Source organism: Phialemonium atrogriseum, assembly GCF_030411735.1.
Source record: "Phialemonium atrogriseum strain 8032-3 unplaced genomic scaffold QBC33scaffold_26, whole genome shotgun sequence".
Classification (NCBI taxonomy): domain Eukaryota; kingdom Fungi; phylum Ascomycota; class Sordariomycetes; order Cephalothecales; family Cephalothecaceae; genus Phialemonium; species Phialemonium atrogriseum.
Genome location: NW_026848163.1, coordinates 68,929 through 96,903, shown reverse-complemented (window position 1 = coordinate 96,903; position 27,975 = coordinate 68,929). Strand labels below are relative to the sequence as shown.

Here is a 27,975-nt window from a genome sequence, read left to right as displayed (position 1 = left end):
CCACCAATAACACCCTCTGTTTGGCGAGGCGAGGCAATGCTAACCGAGTGATAACTCCGGGTGCTTCTCTGTAACTCACCGCTCGGCTTCCCGAAAGAATGGCATCAGATTCGGCCTCTTCCCCGACCCACGTCGTCTCTAAAGTGAGACAAACATGATTAGGCCAGTCTCACATCGCAGCTAGTCCACAAAAAGACGGTGTCTCTGGCGGCTCGGGCGGGTGTTTATGTCTCATGTCTCGATCCCTCCCTCCGCTATTTAAACCTCAGTCCTCAGACACGTCCAGCTTCGGGATGTTCAACTAGTAGGATTCTGAGCATGTGGGAGAGGGTATGTTCCCAACATGAGGTGGTTGGCGTCGCACAGCTCACATAGGTCTTCTCGATTGTGCCGTTTTTCAGATCCTTACCGCCAGATCTATCTCATATCTCGCTAGGTCAGGTTTGCACCCGGGCAATCAGGTGGACGGTCAGCTGGCTTGGGTATCCGCAGCAACCGCAGGAGGCGTTGAGCCGAGTTGTGACGCCACAAGTTGACCTGTCACTATGTGACAATCTCTGGTACTTGATACAGCAGAAACTCTCTTTGCCTTCCTGATAACTGACGAGGCCCTCTGTGTGTGTTTGCTAGGGAGACTGTTCTGACGCGATGCTGAGCGAAATCTAGTTGACAACATGGCAGTAAGCTATGCCCCATTATCGGTCACGATGACCCATTGTGATCACCCAATGTTCGAATGATCCCGTTGGATGCCGTGACAGCAGAGTAAGGCCCCAACACCTCGCATTTTGCTAGATCTCCTTGGTAGCACTGCCTGTTAAGTCAAGTTACGGTCCTGTATCCTAGGTAGCTCCCTGTGGTGGAGGGACGTCTTCTCAGGTCGAGGTCTTGGGAGTGCTCAGCCTAAGGATGGAATCCAAAAACTTGAAGCAGAAGAGATGGGTAAGAACCTACAACCAATCAGGATAGCTATTCGATCAGTCTGCCCAGAGCCCTCTCACCAACCTCGTCAACAAATCAACTCCACAACCCAGATGTGCCCTGATAGATAGTCATAGATAGCTTCTTACTTACCAGTCAGCAGGTTCTAATGTCAGGGCCTTCCACTTGAGCAGCCAAGTCAAGTCCCCTCACGCCAGATAGGGTTCACCCAGCAGTAGCATAGCATTGACCGACATCTGAGATCATCGTGCGGCAGCAGACCTCACGCCAGATAAGGTTTACTAGCAGTAGCCAGCATTAACTAACATCTGAGATGATCGTGCAGCAGCAGACCTGCAGATTAGCCTCCGCAACACTATCCGGCCTGGCAGGTTGAATTGCCTTTGGGAAATAGATATCTGCAAGTACTCCTGCAGGGGATGGAAGCTTGGAAGCTTCCATGCAGAGAGTAAGAGCTTGGATGCCGTATCGAAAGTCAATCAGGACTTCGGCTAGGCTTTGAGGTTTGGTCACCTCTGTTCCTCGCCAGCCGTCCAGCGTAATGGAGCTCTCTGGGGGGGATGAAGTGGGAGTTCCAAGGTGCTATCATTGAAGCTCGTCCATGAGGGTCTCAACGTAGGAACCGAAAGGTAACAAACAAGTGGTTGAGTGAGGCAAGACATTCTCGTGGCGCGTTTGTGAGATCCGAAACTTCCACTTGGATGCCCATCACACGATGGCCACGCGGAAATCTAGGCAGAAATGTGTGGCAAAGTGAGGAAAAAGCTGACGCCAGCCCCGAACCCCTTTTGATTTTCCTCTACCTGACTGTCCCCTATACATCCGCACTGCCCCTCTCCCCAAAAAGATCATCTAGCACGCTGAATTTAACCCGCTGAAAGATTCCAAAACCAAGTATATAGCAAAGTAAAGCACGCAAAGGACGAAAGCATCAAATGTAGCACATATATCTTGGTACCCATCACGTCATGACCTCAAAATCACCCCAGCCCGAGTTCATTCGGTACTAGTCCTCTCTTTCCATGGTAACTCCTGCCGCGGTGTTTCCAACAGTGCTAGCAACGGCAACCATGACCACGGCGTCCGACAGCTATCGGGGGTGAGGTTTGGGCTCCTAGTCATGCTTATTATCGTATTATCGTCTCAGAGGTGCCTGTGCCTATCCCGGTCACGGCCACGGCCGTTGTCGCGTTCTCGTTCTCGTTCTCGTTCCCGGTCCCGGTCCCGGTCCCGGTCCCGGGTTTTCCGGTCGTCGTCCTGCTCATCATCTCGTTCTCGGCGATGGCGATGTCTTCGTCGCCGGTCGTCATCTTCCTCTCGCTCTTGTCCGTACTCGTAATCTCTCACTTCTTTTTCATACTCTCTCCGTCGCCGTTCTGCAGTGGGCTGTCAGTAATTCTCATTCATTCGAGACTCATACTTGACGAGATGATGATGAGGAAGTGTCGGGTTGGCTGTGTAGGGAGGCCCGGCGATGTGACAGAAGAGTGAGGGAAGTTTAGGAGGAAGGACGTGAAATAAAGTGAGTCAAATCTGGACTGGGTGTGGAAGTCAAGTTTTGAGACCAGTAATGAAAGTGAAGTGATCCAAGGAACAACGAGGACCATGATGGATAGTGATGACGAAGAGGGGGAAAGGGCCCAATGCAAAATTGAGAAGCGAGGAAACGCTACAAACATACCTCTCAGCTGTGCCGTAGCAGCAGCATACGCCTGGATCTCCTCCTTACTCAGGACACGTAGGACTATGACGAAGTCATCCCGGACTTCGAACCTCTCCTTGCCAATAGTGAGGGCCTCGGGGTTGACGAGCTGTCGGTTGATCTTGGTCCACCGTGCGCCTGATGGAACATCCGCCTTCGTCTTGTCGTCCTTGTGGGGCGCAACGCCTTCGCGGACAGGGTTTGGCTCTTCGGGGAATTTGGAGCTCGGCTGCTTGAGAATGCCCTTTATGGGCTTCCTGTCATCCTTCTCTCGTGGCGGCGAGACAACGCGAACCTGTCTCTCCTCGTGAGGTGGCGGGACAAGCTCACGACCTCTTGCATCATCCCCCGTAGCAACGAGCTGCGTTTCACTGCTGGTAGACTCTCGCTTGTCAGCAGCCGATGAGGAGCTAGGTGACGGCTCCCTGATTGTTGGCTTTTCGGGCCCCTTCTCCTTATCTTCGCTCGCGGCCAATTGAGCCTTCAAGGCCATTATGCCGGCAGCATCATTTGGGTTGAATGCGGAAGACGTGCGTCTCCGGCGGGTTCGGCGTCTGCCCTTTGCTTCATCTTCGGAGGCAGACTGATCGCGGCTGGAATGCTCAACCGTCTCTCCGTTAAGCTTTGCTTCCGCTTGACGCCGATCTCGATCCCGATCCCGATCTCGGTCCCGAGCCTCGGTCGCAGACTCCGCTGGCCGCTCTCTCCTCGGGTACTCCCGATCTCGTGATGTCTCCACGGGTTGCAAGTCGTCGGGAATCAGCCGTTGTTTGTCAACTGGTTCTCTTTCACTTGGCCTATGCCGATCTCCGCCTCGAGCGTCTGAATCCTCAGAATCTCGGCGGCGGTCGTCATCGCCATCCTTGCGGCGTTTCGTCGGCGATCTGTCGTCCTTATCGTTCTTTCCATCCTTGTCTTTCATTATAGTCCCGATGCCAATACTTGCTGCGGCGAGCTCGAGTCCCGTCGTTACCTTGTCCTTGATTTTGTCCGTCTTGCTTTCGCGGTCTTCGTCGTCATGCACAGGGTCCTCCCTCGGGTCCTTTCGATGGCGGGCTCCGAGGTCGTCGTGGGCAGTCCTGTGATCTCGGTGGTCGTGTTCTCTCCGCTCCTCCCTTGGTTTGGCGGGTTGCCAGTCTTCGTCGGATCTTCTCTTGGGCTCGCGGTCGTCAAATTCCCTCCGAGACTCTCGTCGTTCCCGCCGCTCATCGCGGTACTTGGGATCTAAGTCTCGGCGGTAGTCGTCCTGGTCTCTCATGTCTGTGCGGATGCCAAATCCACGAGTCTTGACACTGTCGTCCAGGAAATGTTCTCGCTCGCGCTCACGGAGGTCTCGAGGGAGCAATGGGTCCTCGCGGCCACGGTAGAGGGGGTCGTCGTGGTGCGACCACCCCTGTCCTTCTTGGTATAGTGACACGGGGCGGGTACGAGAAGCTCCCCGCCGTTCGGACGTGGGACTGCCTGGAACAAGGTGGTGGCCGGAGCGACGGGCGGGGTCTGGTGCAAGTGGCACAGGTGGAGGTACAGGCATGCGAATCTGTGGACCGTCGTAGATGCCGGCCGCAGCGCTTCGGTTTACCTTGTCCAGTCCGCGAGTTGTGGGCGGGGGCCCACGCTGGCGCCTGTCATTCTGCTCATACGGGCGGCCGATGTCGGTCGTCACGCTGACGCTTGGTCGATAGTAATTACGATCGAAGCTCTCCCGGCGGGTCCGGTGTGGCCTGCTGGTATCGAGGTCATACCGGGCCAAGTCGCTTGGCTTCGTATATTCGTACCCTTCGTCACCGTAGTCGATGGCTGTCGTGTGGCGGGGGGGCAGATGGTGATACAGCGAGGTGGGCCGAGGCGGGCGGTACTCGGCGGGTCTCGAAGCATGGAGTCTCTCGTCGCCAGTCCTCTCTCTCAGCCGGGCATACTCGTCATTATCGAGTGCGGCACTAAATGGGGCGCGGGTACTGCTACGCGAACGTTGTACGGAAGATGCTGGCTGGGTCAAGTACGGGCCTTCTTCACTGGAGCGGTAGGGATCGCGCGAGGGGCTCTCGGGCCTTAGACTGGCAAGGGCATGAGTACCGGGGGGCACATGTGTTGTAGTGACAATGATGGGCGGGCGCTTGGAGGAGGAATCGATGGTCGAGGAACGGTGGACGCGGCCGCTGTCTCTCGCGCCGGTGGTTCCTTGGGGGTCTCGGTCTTTCCGGACGGCATAGGTGGTGGTTGTTATTGGCACGGGGTTGCTAGTGCGATAGTCGCCGGCTGCTCGAGATATGGACGAGTCATGGCGCGAAGTTGGCATGACGTGGACATCTCCATTGTAGGGAGTGTAGTTCATGCCAACAGGCAGGGAGGATCGCGCGGGGTTGTAGAGAACGGGAGAGCGCCGCCCGGACGGTGCAGCATATCGATACCTAGTAGGATCCGCCATGGTGGATGTGGTGGATGTGGACGAGAGCCTGCTTCAATGGTTTGCAACGGTTGGAGTTCCTGGCTTCAACCGGCGCAGCAGTGGCAGGCAGGAGGAGTGGCAGGCAGGATTGGGGACGGGATTACTTAGTATGGGCAGCGGGCGGAGCGGGAGGGAAGACGGGTGGGGTAGGCGTGGCTTGTCGGGTCAAGAGTACTCCGTATGTGCAGTCAATCAGGAATCAGTGGCGTCGCTTGTTGTGTCACAGTGGCAGAGCGATAATATTCATTACCAGCTTGCCCTGATTGGCTGGAGACGGCACTTAATTCCTTCGTGCCTTTGCTATTGGTGACTCACTCCTAGTAAGTGTCGGGCACTCTCAACCCAAAGCCTCGCGCTAGAGTCGACTGTACCCCGCCAACTATGGATACCTCTCACGTGGGGCAGACCTCTAGTCCCTGCTGATAGGTTTGTTCTTCTTGCCTTGTCCTCTTGCCTATTGTTTTGTGGACATCGCGGAAGAAGATGGGAGAAAGTCAAGTGAACTAGAAGCAAGTCAAGTGAAGTGGAAGGAAGGGAAAGTGAAGCAGCCAACAAGAATAAGCCACGTGATCCCCAATTCAGGGCTATAAAAAGGCCGCCGGTTGCACGCAACAACACGGCAACAACGCGTGGCAGAGCCGCAACACCAAAAAGCTCAGATCGCCAACCCCAACAGGATCTAACTAGCAAAGTCTCGCCAGCAAGCATTCACCATAAACAAAGATCCTTCTCTTGCGTCAACCAAAATGCCTTTCTCCTTCATCCCTCCGTTTCGGCCCTTGCGCTACCCTTCAATCCTCATAATTCAATCCCAGAAAATTGAAGAAATCATGGCCGCGGCTGTTTGTCAAGGTACAGTACATTGTATATTTCCCTCTTGTTTTGCCATGATGGCTTTGCTGATGAAAAAACCCTTCGCTGCACCAGACTTTCTGAATGGACCCCGCCAGGATGCCGGCCTGGCACATACGCTCTAGGGCAGCGTTGTTCCTGCTGGACCTGGAGAGGTTGTTATCCAGACGAATTTTGTCAATATGCGAGTCAATGTCACGGATCCTGAGATGGTCACAGCCGCCACCAATCTCCTAGACACTGCCATGACAGTCAATCTAGCTACCCTGAGATCGGGCCTGGTCTATCGCCACATTCTCCTCGGCGGTCTCCTCGGCGGCGGCCTGATTCTCCTTGGCGGCGGCCTGATTCTCTGGTTCACCGGCGGCCGTGAGCTGCTGCAAAGGCTTGCCGCGCGTAGGGAATAATCAATGCATCTTGTACGTAATTATCTTATCAACCTTCCTTGCAATGTCCTAACGCAACGCGTCTAACACATCTTATCTTGGTAGAGGAAGACTGTCACCAGGACTATCGATGGTACAAGGATTGCAGCAACCTAGAGAGAACGGAATAGGCATGCAGTCTAGGACTGGACAGATCGAAATGGGATACTGTGGTTAGACTGGACGTTGATGAAATGGGATATTTTTGTGGTTGGACTAGGCGCTGAAACAAGAGCAGCTCCCCAATGTAACTAATCCCAGGTTTCAACTGCCTGAAAATCAAAGCAAGGCTTCCTTTTCCACTGTTTGTCGCAACATCTAATCTGCAGGAATTGCTATTTGCAGCGATTTATATGCTTGCAGAGACACTTTTCGTCGGAGAAAAACGAAGAAAAAAATAAAAGAAAAACGCAGCACATACCAGGGTATCAACCCACGACGCAGCAGGTAGAGGTTGTCCAATGGGGATAGCACCGCGACATATCAGATTTCGGCCTTGATTTCATCGTCATCTTCTCCTTCTTCTCAGGTACTATACATGCAGATAATAAATACACTGCGAAAGGAGAGCATCGTCCATAGCTTGTGCCTCCAGACCAACCCAGAGCGTAGCCTTGGTCGCCCCCAAAGACCCAGGCCCAGACCCAGACCCAAACTCAAGCGTCAGCGTCTTCGTCTGCCGAGCCACTGTCGGCAGCGAAGCAGCCTTAAGCAGCCGCGCAGCAAGCTCATTATACCTTGGCTGGGCCTCGAATCCCCTCGAATCCCCTCGAGCAGATCAACAAGATACTTCTCTAGTACCACACTATACCTATAATACCGCACTGCCTTATCTAGATACGCCTCGATAACATCCTTGGCCTACTGCGGGTTGTTCCTTGGTGTTATCCTGGCTGCAGCCTGACCTAAATCCTTGCGTCGACCATGCCGGCTAGGAGCACGATTTTGGGGTGCGTGACGGTGTTGATGTGCCGCACCTTGCCGAGCAGGCGGCGCGTGTCGAGCTCTAAGGTTGCGGAGACGCTTGGAGGCTTTGTAGGACTGGAAGGCTGCGTAGACGGCCTTGAAGGGGGTGGCGGTGGGGGAGGGAGTTGTTGGTGGTGGTATCGGAATGGCAATCCTAGCTGGTGGAGGAGGAGGATGGCGACGATGGGGTTATTAAGCAGGTGTTGGACTACAGCCATGTCCACTTCTATCCCCCGCCACGAGTACTATTTCTGCCAAATATGTTCAGTCTGCCCCGTTGACCAGGCTGCTATATCAGCCTCAGCCCTGGCATCAGCATCAGCATCAGCAAAATTGCCAGCCCCATCGTCACTACCCCTATCATCATGCATTGGCAGAGGCAGATTAATCTTAAGCACTCTCTCCTTAACCCCTTCCACAATCCCTACCAACCCCTCTGCCTGCCTTCCCAACCGCCCAACACACCAAACAACACCGAGCTGCCTCCCTCCGGCCTCCTTGCCCGCGCAATACGCTCCTGTTCCTTCTGGATTGTATCCTTCAACTCAAACAAGCTCTCTATACCTGGCGACATTGGCTTCTTACCCGCGTCACTATCGTCGTCGTGCTCCTGGATACACCACACGACATTGTCCCTCCCCAGTCTGTGCCGACACTCGGTTGGGACGACGGGTGGGCTGAGGGTATTGCGGGTGAGGGAGAAGATGCGGAGGCCTAGCTTGTGGATGACTTTGTGCCAGCAATCGCTCTCTGTGTTTAGTTCTCCTCGGGCCGATGAAGCTCCATTCCCAGACGCAAACTTTTCGTCGGCTCCTCTAGAGAGCGTCACACGCGTGCAGGTCTTTTCCAACGAGACTGGTCATTGTAGATCTCTTTTGTTTGCGTACGAATACGGGGCCCGTCGTGCAGTGAGTGGGTAGTTGTCGACTCGGGTTCGACCCCGTCACGGTGTGCACGAAGCCTCTGCGCCTCTGTTTTCGCACAGCCAACTTTCGACAGGGGACGAGGGTAGAGCTTCAGGCAGTCCAAGTGGAATGCAGCGGCAGCGAGTCGAGGCATAGTCACTGTGAAGACAGTTGGACCTACATACCTCTTTTCAGAGAGGACATAGGACTAAAGACTGATTCCCCTCTCCGAGGCCGAATACCCACCACCATTCCATCATATGGGAAGCTATTTCGTGGTCCCCTTGCCCTTCATATCTAATGTTCAGGCGTAGTACTGTGTGCCTGACTGGCACCTCTATGTACTCACGGAGGGCCCATCTGCCTGATTTGACGGCGTATCGCCACTCACTCTTGGAAAAAAGCGTTGCCCAGAATGCGAGCACCCCTTGAATCCGACGATGAACGTCCTAATAGCCACAAAATAAATAAAAGGAAATGCAACCAAGATTCGGGGTATAGTTATGTACACGCTTGAGAGAAGGTCTTCCCACCTTGTCACTGCCGTTATACTTCTGCCAAGACTTGGGAAACTGGTTGATATTCACGAAAAGTGCTGGGGAGGTGAGAGCACTGATCATCAACCTTCAAACTACCCTCTCAGGTGATGCAACATTGCACTGCAGCTAAAAATATCGCCTCGCTCTAGATAGTCAACTCAGCAATATGCTAATGAAACGAAATGGGAAAACGGGGAAAGAGAAGGGGGAAAAGTAGAAGGGGGAAAGTAAAAAGGGGGGAAATAAAAAGGGGGGAAGAAAAAGGGGAGAGGAGAAAGACTAGCCCGGATACGTGTGTGGCACTACACAAACTACCTACACTACGTAGGGAGTGTACGGCTAACACTTGTTGATTCGCAATACCATGGCAATGACATCAGTGTTGATAGCAGCGCATCCAATATAAATTCACCACTAAAAGGGGTTTCGCCTATCAACTAACTTGTCCCCGTCCCGTGCGTTCGTCACTCCTTGCCACCGGTCGGGATCTTGAACAGCACTGCTCGGCCTTGGGGTCCCTGACCAACGGGCTTGTCCACGCGGAAGTAGCCGATACGCTCTAGCTGGAGGAAGTCATTTTCCTTCAAGCCGGCTAGGTTGGCATCGCAAAGTGCTTCCGCCATCGAGGACGTGACTGGAGCTAGGAAATCGTCCAGCTCATCATCCTTCTCCAGCGTGTCCTTGGTGAGAAGGTGGCTGAACTCCCACAACTCGGCCTCGACGAGCTTGCTTCCCTCCACCGCCAGCCAGGTGACCTTCTTCTCTGTGGTCTTGAAGTCCCCTTCCAGGTGCAGCTCTAGTTGGGCATCCGTGACAGCACTTTCCGATTTGTTCAGCTGCCTCACAATTGCATTTCCCCAGCCCATCAGAGTAATCTCTTCGTCAGGCTTGAATGTTGCTACATCCGCCTGATTAAGATAGACCTTGTTCCCAAACGTCACGCTCTTGGTACCAAGCGCGGCGTTCTTGACGTGTTTGGGCTTCTCCTCGCTGTACGGTGTCTCCGGCCCGCCGGCGATCGTGGCCGCAACGATGTCCTTCTTATAGATGGCCACGTGTCGCGGAACGACAGGATCTAGCATCTTCTTGTTTACCGCCCAGAGGGTTGTCCAGTCCATGGTGACGACATTGCGGCTTGGCCCTTGCTTGAGCATGAAGTCGTGGAGAGCAGCGGGAGTTAAGCCACGACGCAGAATTCCGCGGATCGTTGGCATGCGGGGGTCATCCCACCCGTCTACCCTCTTCGTATCCACGACCTTTGTAAGCTTCCGTTTCGACAAGAACGTCCTGATGAAATTAAGACGCGCATACTCCCAAAGGTTGACCTTGCGGAGATTTAGCGCCTCGATAAACCAGTGGTATTGCTCGATCCGGTCGGCGTATTCCGTCGTGCGCAGGGCATGGGTAACGCCTTCTATGCTGTCGACAAGCGGGCACGCAAAGTCGTATGTCGGATAGATTTGCCACGTCCAACCAGTGCGGTGGTGAGGTTGGGGTTCCTTGTCTCCGAAGTTGGGGAATCGATACATGACAGGGTCTCTCATAGCGCCGTTGTTCGAATCGAAGGTGATACGAGCTCTGATGCAGTGTTTTCTGCCAAATTCTGTCCCTTCCTTCATCTCCTTGAAAGCGGCGAGACTTTCTTCGGGAGGGCGGTCCCGCCGGCTGCTCGGGCGACGGTTTTTGCGGTCTTCCTTCTGCACCTCAGGATCGGTGTCATCGGCGTAGGCCTTGCCCTCGCGTATCATCTGCTCGCCGAGTTCGTACAGCTCCTGGAAATAGTCGCTTGTGTGTGTCACCCGGTCCGGTTTGATGCCTAGCGATTCCAAATCGAGGACGATACTATCCTCGTACTCCTGTTTCTCTCGTGATGGGTTCGTATCGTCGAATCGAACAATCAGCTTCCCCTTGAAGGCTTCGTGAGCGAAGTAGTTATTCAGGTAGGCGGCCTTGGCGTGACCGATATGCAAATAGCCGCTGTTCAAGTTAGCTTGGTTGAAAATGAACGGTCAGTAAGCATTTCTGGGAGGTCTCACGAAGGCTCAGGTGGGAACCTGGTCACCACGCCATTTTCGGTGTCTTTCAATCCAATGTCGTAGTTCGCGCCTTGTGGGCCGCCTGCCGCGCGCTTCGCCTTGGCCTCCTTGTTGACCTCTTCCTTGATCTCCGGGTGCGCAGCTTCAATGTAATTGAACCAGCGGGTGACATTGGGGAAGCCCCCTTTGCGGATGATGCCAGATGCGACCTTATTTTTAAGCAGAGTAGCCCATGTGTTCTTCTCAGACAAGCCGAGCTCGTAGCCGCTCAAATAGGTTCGAAGAGTGAGGAACTTGTCGAGCTGGGCGAGCAGCGCCTCGACCGTTTTGTAGTCCGAAACTGACAGCTGGGAGGCCAGCCCCTCGATGTCGATACTGCCCATGACGATATTCAAGTTGTAGATTCTTGAGGATGATTTCTTGTGGAGGGGTCAGATGCGTGACTCGAGAGAAATTCGAAGTGGAAGGCGGGGCATTGAGAATTGGTGGGGCTAGGTACCTATGGACGGGACCCGGCGAGGCCTGACCGGATGAAAATGTTCCCGCTATCCGGCTGTCCATGGAACCCTAACCCTAACCCCGAACGTCGAGCGAGCCCCTGAACTTTGGGCTGAGCTTGATCCAGTTGAGACTCACAAGATCGTGAAGTCGAACGGTAAGTGAGAATACAGAGGCAACCTTCTGCTTATATCCGGCTACTAACCTAGCCTCACAGAAATCCAAGTGCTGTGTCCCCAACCTTGTCGTAGCCAGACCGGCTCTCCCAGAAAAAGGGCCAACAACAGTCAATGAGTTCCCGGTCGGCATTGAGACAACTTCAACAAGCCCGTCGCTGGCTGCCCGAGTAGCCCGAGGCGGGCGTGTTCTCTTTCCGAAGGGGCCATTTTGTGCTCCAAAGAGTACACACGTCACTCGCTCTGGGCATTATCGACCGGAACGGCCGTCGCCCCGTGCTGCGGCAGCATGAAGGCTCAGCAACCGTGTCCGGGGCCCGTCATCAACGACGGCGCGCCCACCGGCTACTAGTTCCCAACGCCTTGTATCTCGGGACGGCGCAGCCAAAGTGATGTGTGAAGATGGGAAGCAGTCATCGTGGATTTGCATGGCCCGGTCCGACCCCGGGCACGGGCCGCACTCCGGAGTACCTATCCATGATTCCGCGATGATCAGCTTCAAAACTGAACTAAGATAGGGAGGGGTTCATCGCCGGCTTTTTGCTCCTCGGGCGGGCAAACCCCGTTTTGAGACAAGATGATCAACAACGGAGTAACAGATAGAAGCCTCCTTGTTTGTTTTGGAGGCGCTCATCACTTCAGGAAAGCTAGCAATATTTATGTCTCTCAATATGCAGCCACAATGACCCGTCACATTGACCCATCTGTGCCGTCGAATAGATGGTTCTAGACTACCTACGTGAAGGTGGGGCCAAATCTTGTGTGTGCGATTCCAGGCTCCGAATACGCAGTCTGTCTAGTGCAGTGTTACATGGTGTCAAATAGGTAGTGACCCTTAGCGCGCCTTGAACACTGAACAGTCCCGAGGCATCTCCTAGCCAGGATATGTCAAACACCTGCCGGGTATTATAGTACTGAGTCTGTATGACACGAAATCCAGCGGTCCGAAGCATATTACCCTACAACTCGGACAGACCCGAATGAAAGAAGAAGAACTCTTCTTATTGGCGCTCGGGTTAGTGGTGATGAGGGACGGGAGGAGGAGGGGGGAAGAAAAGGAAGAAAGAAGAAAAAGCAAGACAACGGTTGGCATACCATGCCCAATGAAGTTGCAGAACACAAGCCTGGCGAGAGGAGGCGCCACTTTCTGGGGCAATTAGTGGAGTGTTGCGTCTCTACATAATGTAGCTAATGTACTAATAATATCTGACTAGCCGCGATGCTGGTTGTTATTTCAATTAAAGCATACTCTTCTCCTTGCCGTCTTGCTTGACCATGGAAGTGTCACTCTGAGCTCTCAGGCCTCAGAGTAAGCGTTTCTGTTGGTAGTTCAATGAACCAGGAACACGACCTGAGCTGGACAAATATAGGCCTCTTGAGCTGTGGATTCCTGGGCGAGTCCATACTGCGCCTACCGTATTCGACAACATACAGCAGCATCAGTGACGACCTGCCTCGATCACTGGATCTATCCTGTCTCGATTTAATCCATGAAGACGTAAGACCTGGGTACTGAGACATTAGTGTGCTGAATCCCGCTCGGGATCAACTGGAGGCTTCTGAGCTGAGCCTGTCTCTTGGTTTGCGCGAAAATGGATCGACAAGATACCGACTCTGCCATCTCGGTGGCCATTAGCCATGATGGCCCACTGAAGGAAGGAAGGCCGCCTGGCGAAGGTGCGTTGCCAGCAACCGGTCTCGATTTCCCACCTCCGAACGTGGACACCAAGGCAGCCTCGGAGAGCCATTCTGCAACAACATCCCAAGCACCCAGTGTCCCAACAGCCGACTTGTCTCGGGCGCAACAGGAGCAACAGGCGCAACATGTTTCGACACCACAACCAACTCTAACGGCCGACCCGGAAACAAGTGTCCCCAAGTCCTTCGTACCGTCCCTAGCCGGGGGCTCGACGGTGATTCCCGAATTTAGCATTCCAGAGGCTTCGGTGCTGTCAGCACCACCCCCGGGGCAGGCCACAAGCGAGGGCATCAGTGGCACGGCGCCGGAGGACCCGGAGGCCTTGGAGGCCTTGGAGGACCTGGAGGCGGCGCAGCAGGTCGTGGAGGGCAGCAGCATCGTGGTGGACCAGGACGATGTGGCCACGGACGCCGGGTACGAGAGCGACACGCGCACGGCGGCGTCGACGTCGCTGGCCAGCAGCGTGCGCGACTACGCCTTCGAGAACGGCCGCCGCTACCACAAGTTCCGCGAGGGCCGCTACAACTTCCCCAACGACGACGTCGAGCAGGAGCGCGAGGACATGAAGCACGCCATGGTCAAGCTGCTGTGCCAGCAGCTGCACTTTGCCCCCATCGGCGACAACCCGCAGCAGATACTGGATATTGGGACGGGAACGGGGATCTGGGCGATCGAGAGTGAGTTTTTAACCTCTCCCCTCCCCCCTCCCATCTCCCCCTTGTGGCACCGATCATCTCGAGGGGACAACCGATACCCGTGGCGTGTACTGATTCGCATGCTTCACGGTAGTGGCCGACCAGTTTGAGAGCGCAAATGTGCTGGGCGTAGATCTCAGTGCTATACAGCCGGAATGGGTACCACCAAATGTTAAATTCATGGTTGACGATGTTGAGAGCCCGTAAGTTGACTTCGTCTTCGACCCACCCATCTCCTTGATCATCAATCTCGAACCAGATTAGGCCGAATTGTTAACACTGACGTTCCCAGCTGGCTTCATCCGAGGAACTATTTCGACTACATTCACTCGCGGCACACCGTGATGGCTATAAAAGACTGGCCGCGACTGTTCCGGCGAGCCCTAGAGTGAGCAACCCCCCCCTTCCCACCTGCCCGCCACCCCACTACCCAAAGCCTTATTGCTCACTCTCCCATCAGGCATCTCCGACCTGGAGGCTGGATGGAGATGCAAGAGGTCCACCACTCCCCCATGTCGGCCAACAACACCCTGACGCCGGACCACCCGGTGGCGCAGTACTGGTCGCTCATCAGCGAGGGGCTCGGCAACCTGGGGGTGGACTTCCAGATCGCGGCGGGCGGGCGGCTCGCCGACATGATGCGCGAGTGCGGCTTCGTCAACGTGACGGAGCGGGTGCTGCACATCCCGCTGGGCACGTGGCCCAAGAACAAGGTGCTCAAGACGGCCGGGCTATATTGGCGCACCATCCTGCTGGACGGCATCCAGGCCATCGCCCTGGGGCCCCTGACGCGCGGCTGCGGCTGGACGAGGGAGCAGGTCGAGGTGTTCCTCGTGCAGGTGCGCAGGTCGTACCACGACAATAGCTGCCTGCTGTACATGCCGTTGCATATCGTCTGTGGCCAGAAGGCGGAACATGGATAATGATACGGCTTGGGCATTTATCGCATGGATGGCAATACGATACCAGAGAAATAAAGTCAACCGATCCAACGGGGCATGGCGTTTGAAAAGGGGGGTTGGGGGGGGAGGAGGGCCTTTTTTTTTTTGATCTGATCACCAACATTAAAATACCAGGGAGGCTGTTGTCGTTTTTGTCATTTTGTGAGGTATCAGCAGTTGCTCCCTGTCAGCGGTGTCACATCTAGCAAGCCGGGGGCGTGGGACTTCCATTGGAGGTTGACTGCCACGGCACGGAGCCTCATTTGTTTCCGGGGCTTTGGTCCCAGCATTATTCAAAACCCGGAAAACTGGGAAATCGTTGGGGGGACAATATCTTACGTGCACGTGGTCGTGGAACAGTCTCCATTATTAGGGCCGTGGTTGGATATAGAATCCTAGGATCTGATTTTACTGTCCTTTCTTTAGGTTCTCAAACCTGACCATCATGGGCTTTAGAAAGGAACTCGGAGGCTGGACTGGCAACAGGAAAAGGACCTACGCTGACAGGCCAGGTTCATTTTCCAGGCAACCTAGCAGCAGGCCTGTGTTAGACGAAACCCAAAACCATGCGCGGCACCTCCCGCTACCGGCTTTTTACTCCATATATTCCAACGATAGCGTTACACGAAAGATCTTACTGTACCTGGCACCCGATATCTATGAAGAATGTATGTACAGTACATAGTAATAAGTATAATAAGTAAGAAACAAGAACCGAGAATCCAAGTTAAATGCACCAAATGATCTTTTCTCAGCCGGGTCTCTACCCAGACACCAGAGCGGTCGCGCACTGCGCTACGCACCACACTAGAGGGTTGGCGTGCCACTATTGGCAGCGGGGTGGGGGTACTGCAGGCATTTGCACCTCTGCACATGTGCACTTCTGAACGGCAGGGACGCTCCACTATGCATGCACGTTGAGCTCCCCGTTCCTCCGCCCTCGCTCCGATGGCCGTACTCTGTACACTGGAATCTCCAGCTGAGACGGTGCAATAATCCATGTAGCGCCCACGTTCCTCCCACGAGGCTCGGCGGGTTGTTTTTCTGGTTCATGCTGCTCGGGATAGTTCATTTTGCATCCGGACCAAAAGCAGCTACAGCTCTCCTCGCTTGCAAGCTCCAATTGCACACATTACCGCCAAGTGGCCCGACTAATTTAACGGATCACCCCTGCAAGCTACGACCCCAGAGATCGATCCCACCTCAGCAAAATGGTGACAGGGGAAGCTCGAACCAGACCCCAAGGCGGGGGGGATCACTTGGGAATGCGGAGCACGCTATAAAGCGGCAATGTCTCGGTTGATACACTCGCATTCTAAGTATAGTAATCTCGTCGATGGCCTGGCATCCGCGGATATATATTCCCATCTTGTTACCTTGTTTTCCCATCGTCAATTGAGCCTGCTAGCATTCGCTTGCTTTCACTAGTGCGGCTGACACTCTATCGCCCTGTCTCCTGTATCCTCCACCGCTTGACTTTTCACCAGGAAGCCAAGATCACTGCGTTATCAACCAGAGCGCTGAGACTTCAAAGCTCTGTCAAAGAGCGAAAGGGGGCTACACAGGTCTTGGAAGCCAGCTGAATACATTACCTCTAGTTGCCTAGGATGGCCAAGTTCAGGCTAAGTTCCCTTTTTAGTGGGAGCTCCTCCTCCAACGGGAGTGCCGATGTCAAGAAGCAGAACCGTCGCTCTTTCTCTGGCTTGTCGGCGAGGTCGCCTCGGAAACCAAGGCAGGAGGATTCCCAGAGCGACGGGACGACCCTAGCCGCCCTTCCTGCTGATGCGGCTGAGGAATCTCCGTCTAGAATGGTCGCGTTAGCCCAGACGATCACGAGGGAGACGGAGAAGTTCGAGGCCTACTTCAAGGCTAACGGGCTTCCGCTACCTAGCTTCGATGCTCAGGCCCCAGCTGACCTCCCCCGGCTTCCCAAGGAAATCCAGAAGAGCAGGCAGGACATCATCTTCGCCACCAAGCAGTTGAGAGACCTCGCAGTTGGCCCACGAGAGTCTGTTCGATGGGGCACCTGGGGAGTACGTTTCTTGCGCCCCCCTTTCTTTTGCCGGACGGGGACTGGTTTCTAACATAAACTATCCAGCATCTCGATGTCTTGGCCTTGCAAATTTTGAACCACTTTGGCATTCGTGAGCAGCCCCTCAAGACTCCTCCTGGCCGCCGAAGCAGCATTGTTGAGGCCACAACTGACAACCCGTAGCCAAGCTGGTCCCTGTTGATGGTACCATCACGCTCTCCGAGCTCCAGACCAAGACTCCGCTTGACCCCGTAAATCTCGCCCGGATCATGCGGGTTGGCATTACAAATAACATTGTAAGGATCCTCAGGCTTGACATTGGCTCCCGAGAATCTACATCAGGGGCAAATGCACGATGATCCTCAATGCCCGCACCTCCCGCGCACAAGACTTTGTTAGAACAGGACTCCTAACACATGGCAGTTCGCCGAGCCCTCGCCCGGCGTGATCGCGCACACGGCCGCGTCCCGGGTCATGGCCGAGGACGAGGACCTGCAGGCGTGGGTCGGCTTCAACACGGAGGACATCTTCCCGGCGTCGGCGCACGTCCTCCAGGCCCTCCAGCGGTATCCCGAGGCGATCCACCTCACCCAGACGGGGTTCAACTTCGCCTTCGACACGGTTGACAAGGAGCCCATGTTCGTCACCTTCGGCAAGGACCCCGCCCGCGCGAAGCGCATGGGCCGCGCCATGGCAAGCCTGACGGGCGGCGAGGGCTACGAGTTGTCCTACCTGGTGGACGTTGAGAACGGCGGCTACGACTTTGGTGCCGTCGATGCCGCCGAGGGGACGTTTGTCGATATCGGCGGCAGCCACGGGGTACGTTTTCCCTCCTTTGCGTGGAACACCGGGCGCGCCCCCTAACTAGATTGGACTAGTTCGTCTGCGTCGACCTCGCAAAGCGGTACAAGAACATGAAGTTCGTCGTGCAGGATCTCCAGAAGACGGTGGATTCCGCCCCGAAGCCCATCTCGGAGGACGCCCAGATGGCCGAGAGGATCACCCTTCAGGCGCATGACTTCTTCACCGAGCAGCCGGTGAAGGGTGCGGATGGTAGGTCCCCAGTTCCCATCTCCCCTTTGTCCTCCCCCCCTTCCCCCCAAGAAATCTAGCCCCCACAGGGTCAAAACTAAAAACGAGACCCAAAAAAAGTCTACTTCTTCCGCTGGATCATACACAACTACTCCAACCCCTACGCCGTCAAGATCCTCCGCGCTCTGATCCCGGCCCTCAAGCCCGGCGCCCGCGTCCTCATCAACGACAACTGCCTGTCCGAGGCCGGCAGCGAGAACCCCTGGGACGAGGCGCGCATGCACCGCATGGACCTGGTCATGCTGGCCCTGCTGAACGCCCAGGAGCGCACCGAGGCCGAATTCAGGGAGCTGTTCCGGACCGTCGACGAGGGCTTCGTCTTCAAGGTACGGTTTTCTGTTTTATGTTGTGTGGCCTTCCTTCCCACCCACCCTTTCCACGCGGGGAAGAAAAAAAAGGGAAAGTTGGGGGTTTGTGACAAAGTAGCCGGAGACTAACTGTTGGTGTAGGGCGCCACTCGGCCACCGGGCTCCAGAATGAGCATCGTCGAGGCTGTGTGGAGGCCGGATCTGGTGGAGGGGGCTGCTGAGGAGCCTGCGGCTGCGGCTGCGGCTGCGGCTGCGACGGTGACAACAGCGGACGAGCAGGCTGTTGGAGCTCCTTCTGAGGACAAGGCCGAGGAGTTGGAGCCGGCGGGGGAGCCGAAGTCGGAGCCAGAGACCGCGAAGGTGTAAGTTTGGATGGTGTTACGTCGATGTGTTGGTTCCGAGTAGGATGTGCTCGGCGGGCTTCGGGTCGCTGGCCCGAGGCTTTGCCGTGATGTTTGGATTGATACCCCTTCGATGGACGAGTTCAGACTCTGCAGTTGTCGTTATTATTAAATCCCCCCCCCGCCCCCCCCTATTTATATATTATATAGTTCCTCAATGTAAATTATTCTTTGCGAATACTCCTTGGCGTCGCCTGGCTCTGAAGTGGTAAGAAGACCCCCTTTGGTCTAGTATCACTTTACACACACCTTGCGATGAACCAGTTGTCCTGTATCTCAGGTTGTCTTATCTCAGACCAGTTGGAATCAATGCCATACGACATGTTGCACCCAAGTTAAGGAGGGACAGAATTAGGTGAGCATATCAGGACGAGAAAGCACTCGCTTTCTACATCTTAAGGCAACGTCTGGCCCCTTGGCCTGGTCGTGTCAAGGCCTCTGAGAAGTGAGGGTTTCTGGCGTTGAAGGATGGAGGAGAAACAGGGCGGCTGAACGGGGCATCCCTTCATTCCATCAAGAACATCTAGCAGGTAGGGGGATCACAGCGAGAGGCTAAGATGAGCCAGTTTGTGTCACCTGTAAGTGGCGGGAAGGAGAGAGATTGTGATCAAAGCTCGAAGACATCATTATCAGACAATTGATTCATCAAGTGTGTACAGATTATGTATACTTCAAATCGACCCCCAACCCCTCTACGGTAGCTTACCTCCCTCCCTCGTAGCCTTCCCGACCTCGGATTGCGTGGTGTCCTCGGCGTATCTCTTATACACCGCGATATACTGCTCCTCGTCGCTCCACGTCTGCCGAATACTCTCCCTCTGCACAACGGCCTCGAACCACGTTTCCCACCTCGCCCAGACATCCTCATCCCCACCCCTCTGCCCCCTGGCCGGAATGCCCACGCCGCCAGGCTTATAATGGTCAATCAGGAACAGCCTCTTCGCCCAGGGCGCCAGCGCCACGTCGACGAGACTGAACCTCTCCCCGAGGAACCAGGGCCCGGCGCCCCCCATCTCGCGCGCAAACGCCTTGAGGTGGCCGTGCAGCTGCTCGCGCGCCTCCCCGACGCCGTACGCCTTGTAGGGCGTGTGCTGCAGCAGCCTGTAGAAGGCCGGCACGACGCGCGACGCGACGTGGTCGATCCACAGGCGGCAGCGGGCGCGCTCGTACGGGTCCGCGGGAAAGAGGCGCGGGCCCGGGCCCGAGTCTGGGTAGGCCTCGTCCAGGTACTCGCAGATCACGGTGCTCTCGTAGAGGGGCTTGAGCGCCCCCGCGCCGGTCCCGACCTGTACGGCTAGGGTCGGGACTAGGCCGCGCGGATTCAGGGCTAGGAAGGACGGGTCCTTGTTGTACGGGTTGATCTCGATGTACTGGTGCGGGATGGACTTCTCGACGAGGACGATCCAGGCACGCTGCACAAAGGGGCAGAACCAGCCGCCGTAGAGCTTGAGCGGGTGGTCCGCCTTGTGGGCTTCTGCCAACTCCGCGGCGGCCCCTGTGGTGTGGGGCTGGATGGAGGTGTCGACGTTGGACATGGCTATTATGGCGGGAGGTGAGCGGGAAGGTGAGTGGGGTTTAGTGTTGTTGTGAAAGGCTTTGACTCGGGGTGAGGCTCTCGGGATCGATTGCCGGTGGCCTCGGACCGAAAAGGTTGACGATGCGGTTCGTCGTAGAGCCCCGGAAATAGGTAGAGCGGGCGATGACGTCTGCACTGTCATTGGGCTTCCCCATCGGACTCTCCCGTCATTGCAAGATGCACCCTGCTTGCATTAATAACCTGGGGAAAGGAAACTGCTTTTTACTTTTATTTTGACCTCATCTCTCCTCTATATCTAGGGTCAGTTCCTCGGCATCTTGGACCCTGATTTCTCCTTGACAGGGTCCTACTATGTAATGACTTGCACACCCAATAATGCAATTGAGCTGCCCCCTCCCAAGCACAGAGCCTTGAATTGGCAGAATGTAATGTACAGCAATTCATGTCAGATTCTGTTGACTAGGTGCCTACTCCTGTCAACTTGACCTGGACCTGTGGCACTACGTGTCTCCTCGTGACCCTTCCACTGGGGCGGGCTATGTAGTACACCTGTCAAATGTAAGACGCCCGATCGACGGGAGACAAGTAACCCTGTTTTTGAGATCGGCAATCTTGCGGGTGGTGGGGTGTCGATCCGCAACAGCAAGCGATCTTCTCATAGGTAAGGTACTTCAGCGGTAGAGGGAATGTATGGGCCTGCCACTTCAATGATGCCCTCACGGCGGCTGGTGTTCCTCAAGGTGTCAAACTGGCCTTTAATTGAGTCCCTAGGTAGATTCGTCGAGTGTCTAGGAATGACATGGAAAGTGACACCCTGGTTACTGCCTACCTAGGTAAACATCTGAGGTACACCTGAGCCTGATTTATAGGTACTTGAACATAGGTAGGTAAATGGCCTTCTTGAGCAATGGCCTGGCTGGGTGGAAATCAATGACCTATCCTTCCTCAATGAACACAGCTAGGAACTGCCTGACATTCGAATGTTTTTGCATAGTAATACAAGAAGAGATGTCTGACGCTACAATGTAAACTTTTGATCAGCACCGCTTGGCACGGAGTCTCTCGGATGATGACGTAGATTAAACTGCCTCCATTGGTTAGGTTCCTCTTCACTTACCACTAAAGGGAACTTAATTTATTTATTTACTTACTTATTTAGTTAGTTGGCGGGGCTGTCACCGCCCAACGTATGTTTGCTTGATGAGTTCTGTGAACTTCGTCAATCGTCATTCGTCACTGAGCCTGACCTCATGCCAATGGAAGCTTGCCTGCAGCTTCTCCCATCCGCTGTTCCGCTGTTCTTGGAGCACAAGCACACCTTAGTCTGCCTCTATTCCCAGACTAACTGTGCCGCTAATTGCTTGGTGAATGTGTCTAATCGTAACTTGATGTAATCGATCAAGCTGTTCGACCGGAAAGAACTTCCATTCCGACGGAGCTCACCACCTTTTTCTAGGTATCTTTCCTACCTTTTCCTTCCTCTTCTACCTCTCCCTACCTCTCCCACCGCTTCCTCATCAGATCGTTCCACCAACTTCCCTCGAAGCTTGTCCAAGCCGTGACGTGGTCCATTCCAAAGTCAGGTATGTATACCTACCCTGGTGACTGTTACGGATCCGTACACCTCCCGACTTCTCCCAAACTTGCGTTCTTGTGCTTCGTCACATCTCGGGTATCCAAAACAGCCAAAATCCTGACTTCGGCTTCATCTCACAGGCATACTTGATTCCATCGCAAGCTCGCATACTTTAGAAACAACGGTCAGCGACCCCTGCGCAATACTCCACCCCATCGTGGGCGCCAGAGACACGCTCTTGCACAGCTTCGTCATCGTCGAGACGAGATCCGAACAAGAATGGCTGCAGCTCGTAAGCCCGCAAAAGCATTCCAAACCCCGTCACGGACCAACGGCGATCGCTGACATGGAACCAAATCCACAGGTCCAGCCCTCGGGATCGCCGGCTTGATCCTGCTCGCCGGCTCGCTGGTGATGCTCTGGTTCGTCATCCTGTCCGGCGTGACGAACTCGACGCCGCTCAACCGCACCTACTTCCTGCGAGCCGACACGTCGGGCATCACGGGGGCCCGCCCCGTCACGCAGTGGACCTTCTTCCGCCTCTGCGGCCTGGGCAACACCGACTGCCGCTCCTTTGCAGACCCGCCCATCGGCAAGGCCTGGTCCAGTAACCCGACCGGCGCCCCCGCCGGCCTGGTCGGCAACCACGGCGGCGGCACCACCAGCTTCCACTACTTCTACATGTGGCGCTTCGGCTGGGCATTCTACATCATCACCCTCTTCTTCGAGACCCTCGCCTTCTTCGCCGGCTTCCTCGGCTGCTGCGGCCGCCTGGGCGCGGCCATCTCGGGGTTCATGGCCTTGATCGCCCTGTTCTTCAACACCATTGCTGTTTCGCTCATGACGTGAGTAGCCTCCCCCCCCACCCCCAGAACCCCTAAAAAGGGAAAGAAGGGGGCAAAGCAAAGAACAATTTTAAACTGACCAATCCCGATCAAGTGCCGTCTTCGTCCAAGCCCGCAACGCCTTCAACCGCGACGGCCGCAGCGCCAGACTGGGCCGGTACGCCTTCGGCTTCTGCTGGGCGTCGTGGACGGCGCTGCTGCTCGCGACGGTGCTCTTCTTCATCGGCGTCGGCGGCCGAAAGGACCGCGACTCGGGCCTGAACCGCGGCCAGAGCACCCGCAGCCGCAAGTCGTACGACCTCGGGGGCCGGCGCGTGAAGGACGATTATTCGTGATAGGAATTGAGAGAGAGCAAAAATAAGGGAGGGGGTGGGGCAGAGGCGACGCGAGGTGAGGTCGTGTTGGTTTCATCGCGCCGTCACTGCACCGTGGACGCTAGTATGAGTGGCGCATGGGAGGAGGCGTGGGAGGGAGATAATGTTTTGGCTGGTGCATGGGCTTCAGGGAGGAAGCATTGGCGTAATGGACCCGGGGTCTGATCCTGGGCATAAGGGGTGGGTATCTCGGCTACCAGGTGCTGGAAGGGGTAGGGGATCAGGGGGACTACGGCCCATGTCGTTGAAGGTCTGGCCTGATCTGACCTGGTGCAAACGTTCTCGGCGTCCTTGATGGTCATGTTGGCTTTTTTATTTTTTTCATTCCAAATTCAACTGATTTTGAAGCTTGCGCAAACGGGGGAGAATGTCAGCTCAGAACCATATCTCACGAACCTTGTTCTTTCTAAACTAGATGGGCTCCTAATGTCTACTCAACTATATTGATGTCCTTGGCACCCCGCCTAGAAGACTTGGTAAAATGCCTTAAAAGAGTTCGGTTACAAAGTTAGAAGGAGATGGTGGGAGGCAAGAACTTGCACCCAGGCCACTGTCCCTCGCGGCCTTTCATGATATGGTTATACTTCGTATATATGTACAAATCAATCGCTCACTGTATGCGTATTTGTATGTGTGCACGCGCTCGAGGACAACGTCCCAAAACAAAAGCTAGACCGCCGCCAAAGAAAACCCGGACAAGGGGGAGAAAACCCTGTGATACACCTCTCCCCATGCAAATCTGCGCGAAAAATGAGATAGATGCCGTATATGCTTGAGAAGAACGCGGGGAATATGTGGAAAGAAAAAAAAAGATGCTAAACCCGGGGCTGAGTGAGCCCCTGCCTCCTCCATTCAAGCTATGGCGATGCATTTCCATTTGCGTTTGCCTTCCCCATAGCATCGCCATCCCATCCAACCCCACCCTTACCCAATCCGCCAAGAAACATGGCGCACGCTCAAAACGAAAGGGCCAGCCCCCTGTCCGGTTTGCGCCGTCCCCATGCAGACATTCCTCGAATCGTGTTTTTCTATCGCGTCGCTAAAGAAGCAAGAAGTGACAGAGAGGAAAATAAGATAGATAAAGAGAGAGAGAGAGAGAGAGAGAGAAAGAGAGAGAGTATGTGTGTGTGCAGGACCCCGGGAGTTGGGCCTAGAAATCAAGGATCCGCGTGCCCGTCCGTCCCGTCACCAGTCCTTCTGGGCCCCGTCCGCCTGGCTGCTGAGGGGGCTGAGGCCGTCCAGGGGCGCGGCGTGCAGCGCGGGGCGGAGAGTCTCCTGATTCGCCTGGCCCTGGTCCGCGTGGCCGGCACTCTTCCGCTCGAGGGAGCGCCGCACCCACTCGGCCACCTCCCAGTCGTAGACGCCGTCGCCGTCGATGCCGCCGAGGTTCAGCTTCCCGGCCGCGTCTGCGAGATCGTGGCCGTGCGCCGCGGCCTCCTCGCCCTCGGCGTCCTCGTCGATGGTCTCGGGTTTCGCGAGGGCCTTTAGCCATGGATGCGTAAGCAGCATGGGGTACGTGTGACGCTTGGAGGGGATCTTGTTGACGCAGGCCCGCACGAAGTCTTGGGCTACTGACGAGTAGTCGTCGCTGGGCAGGCGTGGTGGTTCACCTTCGACAATGGCCTTCATTCTGCGTCAGTATTTTGTCTTGGTTGTTTCTTCTTGTCTCCCCTGAGAGAAGAGGGAGGGCATGGAAAGGGAAGTTACGGAAGTTACTTACGCTCAGTTGGCTGAAGATAGTACTCGACACCTCGGGCGGATAGGGATACTTCCCCATAGCGCACTCGATGATCGTCAGCCCCAAACTCCAGATGTCGCTCTGTACGCTGTATGTGCCGTTCGCGACGCCGCCTGCCGTCGACATGCCGCCACCGCTGATCCTCTCAGGAGCCATGTAACTTTGGCAGCCGATGTTCGTCTTCGCGATGCTGGCCACGAGATTACCCGAGACACCAAAGTCGCATATCTTGATCTGGCCCCTGGTGTTGGCCAGTATATTCGTCGGCTTCACGTCGCGGTGGATGATGTTGTGGTCGTCTTTCAGCGACTTCAGGCCCATGATGGTCGCATACGTGATCTTCCGCAGTACGGGCTCGGGAATGCCGCCACTGTAGAGCTTGTCGATGCTGCCCCCGTCCATGTATTCGATACACATGTATACGGCTCCTTCTTGGAAGAAGGCTCCGTAGAAATCAATAATATACGGAGAAACACACTCGTGAAGAATGACAAGCTCCTTGAGGATGGTGGTGAACTTCGATTCGTCCAGTTCAAGGCGGATTTCCTTCATTGCCATGACCACGCCCGAGGTCGCACGGACAGAGCCGGATGATGAGGGGGAAATCGGCGAATTGTCTGCCGGAGTCTCGTCTTTGTCGGACATGGAGGCCTGCCTGGAAATCCCCTTGACACCGCCCAGTCCCTGACCGAAGCGAGGGGCCGTGGGCCGGCTATGTCGGACCTTGTAAACCGTGCCGTAATTGCCCTTTCCAAGTTCCTCCATCACCTCAACCTCGTTTAGCGAGATGGAGAAGGTTTGGCCGTTGATAAAACTGACTCCATCCCGCGTGATCGTCGCCGCGCCCTCGAACGTAATCCAGCCCTTCTCGGCATCGATGTAGTTCTTGAAATCGCTCAGACTCGATCCCCTTCCCTCCCCGTTGATTGACGGTCTATTTCCCCCGGCGTCCCCGTTCATGTCTGACAACTTCGGCGTCCCGCTTGTTGTGGGCGACCCGGAGCCCGATAGCCCGCCGAGCTTCATGGCCCTCCTCTCGCTCAAACTCGGCGGTTTCCTCCCGACTCCTGCGCTTGGGACGACGGGCGCGGATTTGCGAAATCCAGGCGGTAGCGGCCGTCCCATGTTAGTCGGCATTCTCAAGTTCCCTGGTATGCCACCGGATAGGCCGCCTCCCATGTTCATGTTGCCGATCGGGGAGCCTGCGCCGTTCACTTGCGGTTCCATGCTCTGGGCCGAGGCGCTAGACGTTGTCGCTAGCATTGGCCGGCTCACCAGGCCCATCCGTTGTTGTTGCAGGGCCCGAGCCTTCTGCATGAGATCCAGCGGTAAGCTGCCGGCGCTCGGGGGCGGTCTCCTTGCATTGCTCAGAGTGCCGCAGACGGTTGAGGAGGGGCTCATGCGACTGCTATATTCAGGGTCGGACACAGTCTTGCCAAGAGGCGGCACCCGGCGCAGGACGTCGGGGGTCCCCGGGGATGTGCTCGAGGTCATTGGTGAAATGCCGTCTGAGGAGGAGCTTGAGAGGTCGAGCTGTGTGCTTGCTTCTGAGGAGTCGTCGGCAAAAGTTGGAGAGACTGGGTTGGAATCGAACAGCTCGTCTGGTGTTGAGGGTACCGAGTCTGCGTCATAGTGGCCGGACATCGTACCGTGATCCGTCAGAGCGAGAGAAATGTTTGGTGCTGCTACTTCGTGTTTCTGTTTTATCTCGTGGGCGGCATGTGCAGGCAAGTGTTATGGGTGTGCAATGTGGTAGAGATATCTCTCGCGTTGCGGAAAAGCGCCCTTGACGTCGCAAAGATCAAGCTCAACGCGTGGCTCGTCCGGTCTAGAGGAGACTGGGCAGCGAATGCGGCTCGGAGAATGGCCCGTGATCAATATAATTGGGTGCCGCGATAGGTGAATCGAGAGTTGGGAAACGATCGGTGGCGACTTTTTGTGGTGGCAGTGTGTTATCCAACCAAGCCTTCGCAGACCGGAACCTCCGAATCGGCTGCCCCGCGGTGGGTTGCTGACTGATCCTGTTTTGTGGGCTGTTTGGTGGGGAATTTGCTGCGCCGCACCCGTCCAGCTGGGGTCTTGGAGGTTTCTCGGGGAGGCGAAAACTATGCGTACGCTTAGAAGGAAAAGAAGAAAAAGAAAAGAAAATCCTTCCCCGTCTGCTGATTGTTTGACGTTAGGTATTCCCCGAGCTCCGAGGAACGCGGGGGTGATGCCAAGTTGACTAGCCCTATGAACAAGCAATGCGAAGGCGGAAGTGACCGTCAGTCGACAGGGCAGAATATATAAGGACCTTGTAGAGGCCGAGTGAGATGCTGAGGCAGTTAATAAGATCGCGGTTCGCATTATTATATGCCACTGCCGTGCCATGTGCGCATATCAACCAGGAAATCAGAACTGGAACTGGAAACCCACGAGTTACTGGATATGTCACTCAATGTCACTTAGCAGGAGCTTTTCCTCCGCCAAACGGAGTGTACACTGGAGACCAAGACCCCATTCTCTCAAATCCACAATCCACTCTCGAGTCCCTCTCTCTGTTTTCTTTTGACCCCTTTTAATTTAAACAGGAGGACAAAACCGCACGTAGCCATCTCGCAAGTGGCTGAAGGCAGTTGCACTTCTTAATTTGTTACGGTTTTCTCTTGAAAATTTTATAATCTCTCATCCCCTTCTCTGCTTTTCAATCTGGAGGTCGTTGGAGTAGGGGACTTAACGGTACCTCTGACCAACTCCAGGCCTTGAGCACAAAACGCAGGGAGACAACAGAGCATCAATGACGTCGATGGTGTCATTGGGGAAGCAGGTGTGGCTTGACACGGCTCCTGCGAAGGCTTTCATCTTCTGCTTCAACCTGAGACAACACCATGGGAGACGATGGCTGGATGGGTAATCTTCAAAATGCGATCTTCATTTCGCATATTGTCTTTAGCGGTTCTTGGTCTGCGTTGAGCGCTGCATGTCGGTCCAATCAAGAGCGACATCTGCCTTGGAACAGGAAATTCCAAGTCCCTGATGTCGTAGCCTTTGACTCATAGTTCCACCTTCATACGGTACACTTACAGGATCAGGGTTTCCCCAGGCTCTTTGCACGTGATTAGTTTCTTAATTGGCTAAAACATACGTAGAAAGAATCGCCGAAGAGCGGTGCTATTATTTGAATGTAGCAGGAGCGAATTGACAAAATACAGTCCCGGAGCCGTCAAAACCCCTGGTTGACGCATCTAATACTAACCTGTTGGATAGGTAT

At 55.2% G+C, this 27,975-nt stretch overlaps 10 protein-coding genes across 10 annotated transcripts; 5 read left to right on the top strand and 5 right to left on the bottom strand.

Annotated features, from left to right (window-relative positions):
* Positions 1 to 2,313: 2,313 nt before the first annotated feature.
* Positions 2,314 to 5,408, bottom strand: QBC33DRAFT_204580 (uncharacterized protein). Its single transcript, XM_060422625.1, has one exon. The coding sequence runs from the start codon at positions 5,067 to 5,069 to the stop codon at positions 2,346 to 2,348; it is 2,724 nt and encodes a 907-aa protein (XP_060280277.1). The 5' UTR covers positions 5,070 to 5,408; the 3' UTR covers positions 2,314 to 2,345.
* Positions 5,409 to 5,836: 428 nt separating this feature from the next.
* QBC33DRAFT_517986 (uncharacterized protein) lies at positions 5,837 to 6,349 on the top strand (the record flags this gene model as incomplete). The annotated part of the gene is made up of 2 exons (XM_060426220.1): positions 5,837 to 5,932; positions 6,068 to 6,349. 2 exons carry the CDS (start codon positions 5,837 to 5,839, stop codon positions 6,347 to 6,349), a joined length of 378 nt encoding a protein of 125 aa, XP_060280276.1.
* A 755-nt stretch (positions 6,350 to 7,104) lies between these two features.
* Positions 7,105 to 8,221, top strand: QBC33DRAFT_204524 (uncharacterized protein). Its single transcript, XM_060422624.1, has one exon. The coding sequence runs from the start codon at positions 7,292 to 7,294 to the stop codon at positions 8,012 to 8,014; it is 723 nt and encodes a 240-aa protein (XP_060280275.1). The 5' UTR covers positions 7,105 to 7,291; the 3' UTR covers positions 8,015 to 8,221.
* An 828-nt stretch (positions 8,222 to 9,049) lies between these two features.
* QBC33DRAFT_204437 (putative glutamate--tRNA ligase, cytoplasmic) lies at positions 9,050 to 11,466 on the bottom strand. Its single transcript, XM_060422623.1, has 2 exons — positions 10,814 to 11,466; positions 9,050 to 10,754 (listed from the first exon to the last, which is right to left on the bottom strand). The coding sequence occupies exons 1-2, from the start codon at positions 11,194 to 11,196 to the stop codon at positions 9,242 to 9,244; spliced, it is 1,896 nt and encodes a 631-aa protein (XP_060280274.1). The 5' UTR covers positions 11,197 to 11,466; the 3' UTR covers positions 9,050 to 9,241.
* Positions 11,467 to 12,699: 1,233 nt separating this feature from the next.
* QBC33DRAFT_547892 (S-adenosyl-L-methionine-dependent methyltransferase) lies at positions 12,700 to 14,899 on the top strand. The gene is made up of 4 exons (XM_060428787.1): positions 12,700 to 13,863; positions 13,976 to 14,084; positions 14,174 to 14,269; positions 14,342 to 14,899. The coding sequence occupies exons 1-4, from the start codon at positions 13,080 to 13,082 to the stop codon at positions 14,802 to 14,804; spliced, it is 1,452 nt and encodes a 483-aa protein (XP_060280273.1). The 5' UTR covers positions 12,700 to 13,079; the 3' UTR covers positions 14,805 to 14,899.
* A 1,530-nt stretch (positions 14,900 to 16,429) lies between these two features.
* Positions 16,430 to 18,620, top strand: QBC33DRAFT_517983 (S-adenosyl-L-methionine-dependent methyltransferase; the record flags this gene model as incomplete). The annotated part of the gene is made up of 7 exons (XM_060426219.1): positions 16,430 to 16,855; positions 16,921 to 16,966; positions 17,038 to 17,150; positions 17,278 to 17,673; positions 17,733 to 17,907; positions 18,007 to 18,272; positions 18,396 to 18,620. The coding sequence occupies 7 exons, from the start codon at positions 16,430 to 16,432 to the stop codon at positions 18,618 to 18,620; spliced, it is 1,647 nt and encodes a 548-aa protein (XP_060280272.1).
* Positions 18,621 to 18,819: 199 nt separating this feature from the next.
* QBC33DRAFT_517982 (glutathione S-transferase omega-1) lies at positions 18,820 to 20,190 on the bottom strand (the record flags this gene model as incomplete). Its single annotated transcript, XM_060426218.1, has 3 exons — positions 18,820 to 18,855; positions 18,905 to 18,924; positions 19,362 to 20,190. 3 exons carry the CDS (start codon positions 20,188 to 20,190, stop codon positions 18,820 to 18,822), a joined length of 885 nt encoding a protein of 294 aa, XP_060280271.1.
* Positions 20,191 to 21,958: 1,768 nt separating this feature from the next.
* Positions 21,959 to 23,227, top strand: QBC33DRAFT_204302 (SUR7/PalI family-domain-containing protein). Its single transcript, XM_060422621.1, has 3 exons — positions 21,959 to 22,060; positions 22,133 to 22,613; positions 22,708 to 23,227. The coding sequence occupies exons 1-3, from the start codon at positions 22,048 to 22,050 to the stop codon at positions 22,946 to 22,948; spliced, it is 735 nt and encodes a 244-aa protein (XP_060280270.1). The 5' UTR covers positions 21,959 to 22,047; the 3' UTR covers positions 22,949 to 23,227.
* A 945-nt stretch (positions 23,228 to 24,172) lies between these two features.
* QBC33DRAFT_562113 (kinase-like domain-containing protein) lies at positions 24,173 to 26,369 on the bottom strand (the record flags this gene model as incomplete). Its single annotated transcript, XM_060430179.1, has 2 exons — positions 24,173 to 24,610; positions 24,708 to 26,369. 2 exons carry the CDS (start codon positions 26,367 to 26,369, stop codon positions 24,173 to 24,175), a joined length of 2,100 nt encoding a protein of 699 aa, XP_060280269.1.
* Positions 26,312 to 27,344, bottom strand: QBC33DRAFT_204337 (uncharacterized protein). The gene has a single exon (XM_060422622.1). It carries the CDS (start codon positions 27,093 to 27,095, stop codon positions 26,460 to 26,462), a length of 636 nt encoding a protein of 211 aa, XP_060280268.1. The 5' UTR covers positions 27,096 to 27,344; the 3' UTR covers positions 26,312 to 26,459.
* Between the last annotated feature and the right edge of the window lie 631 nt (positions 27,345 to 27,975).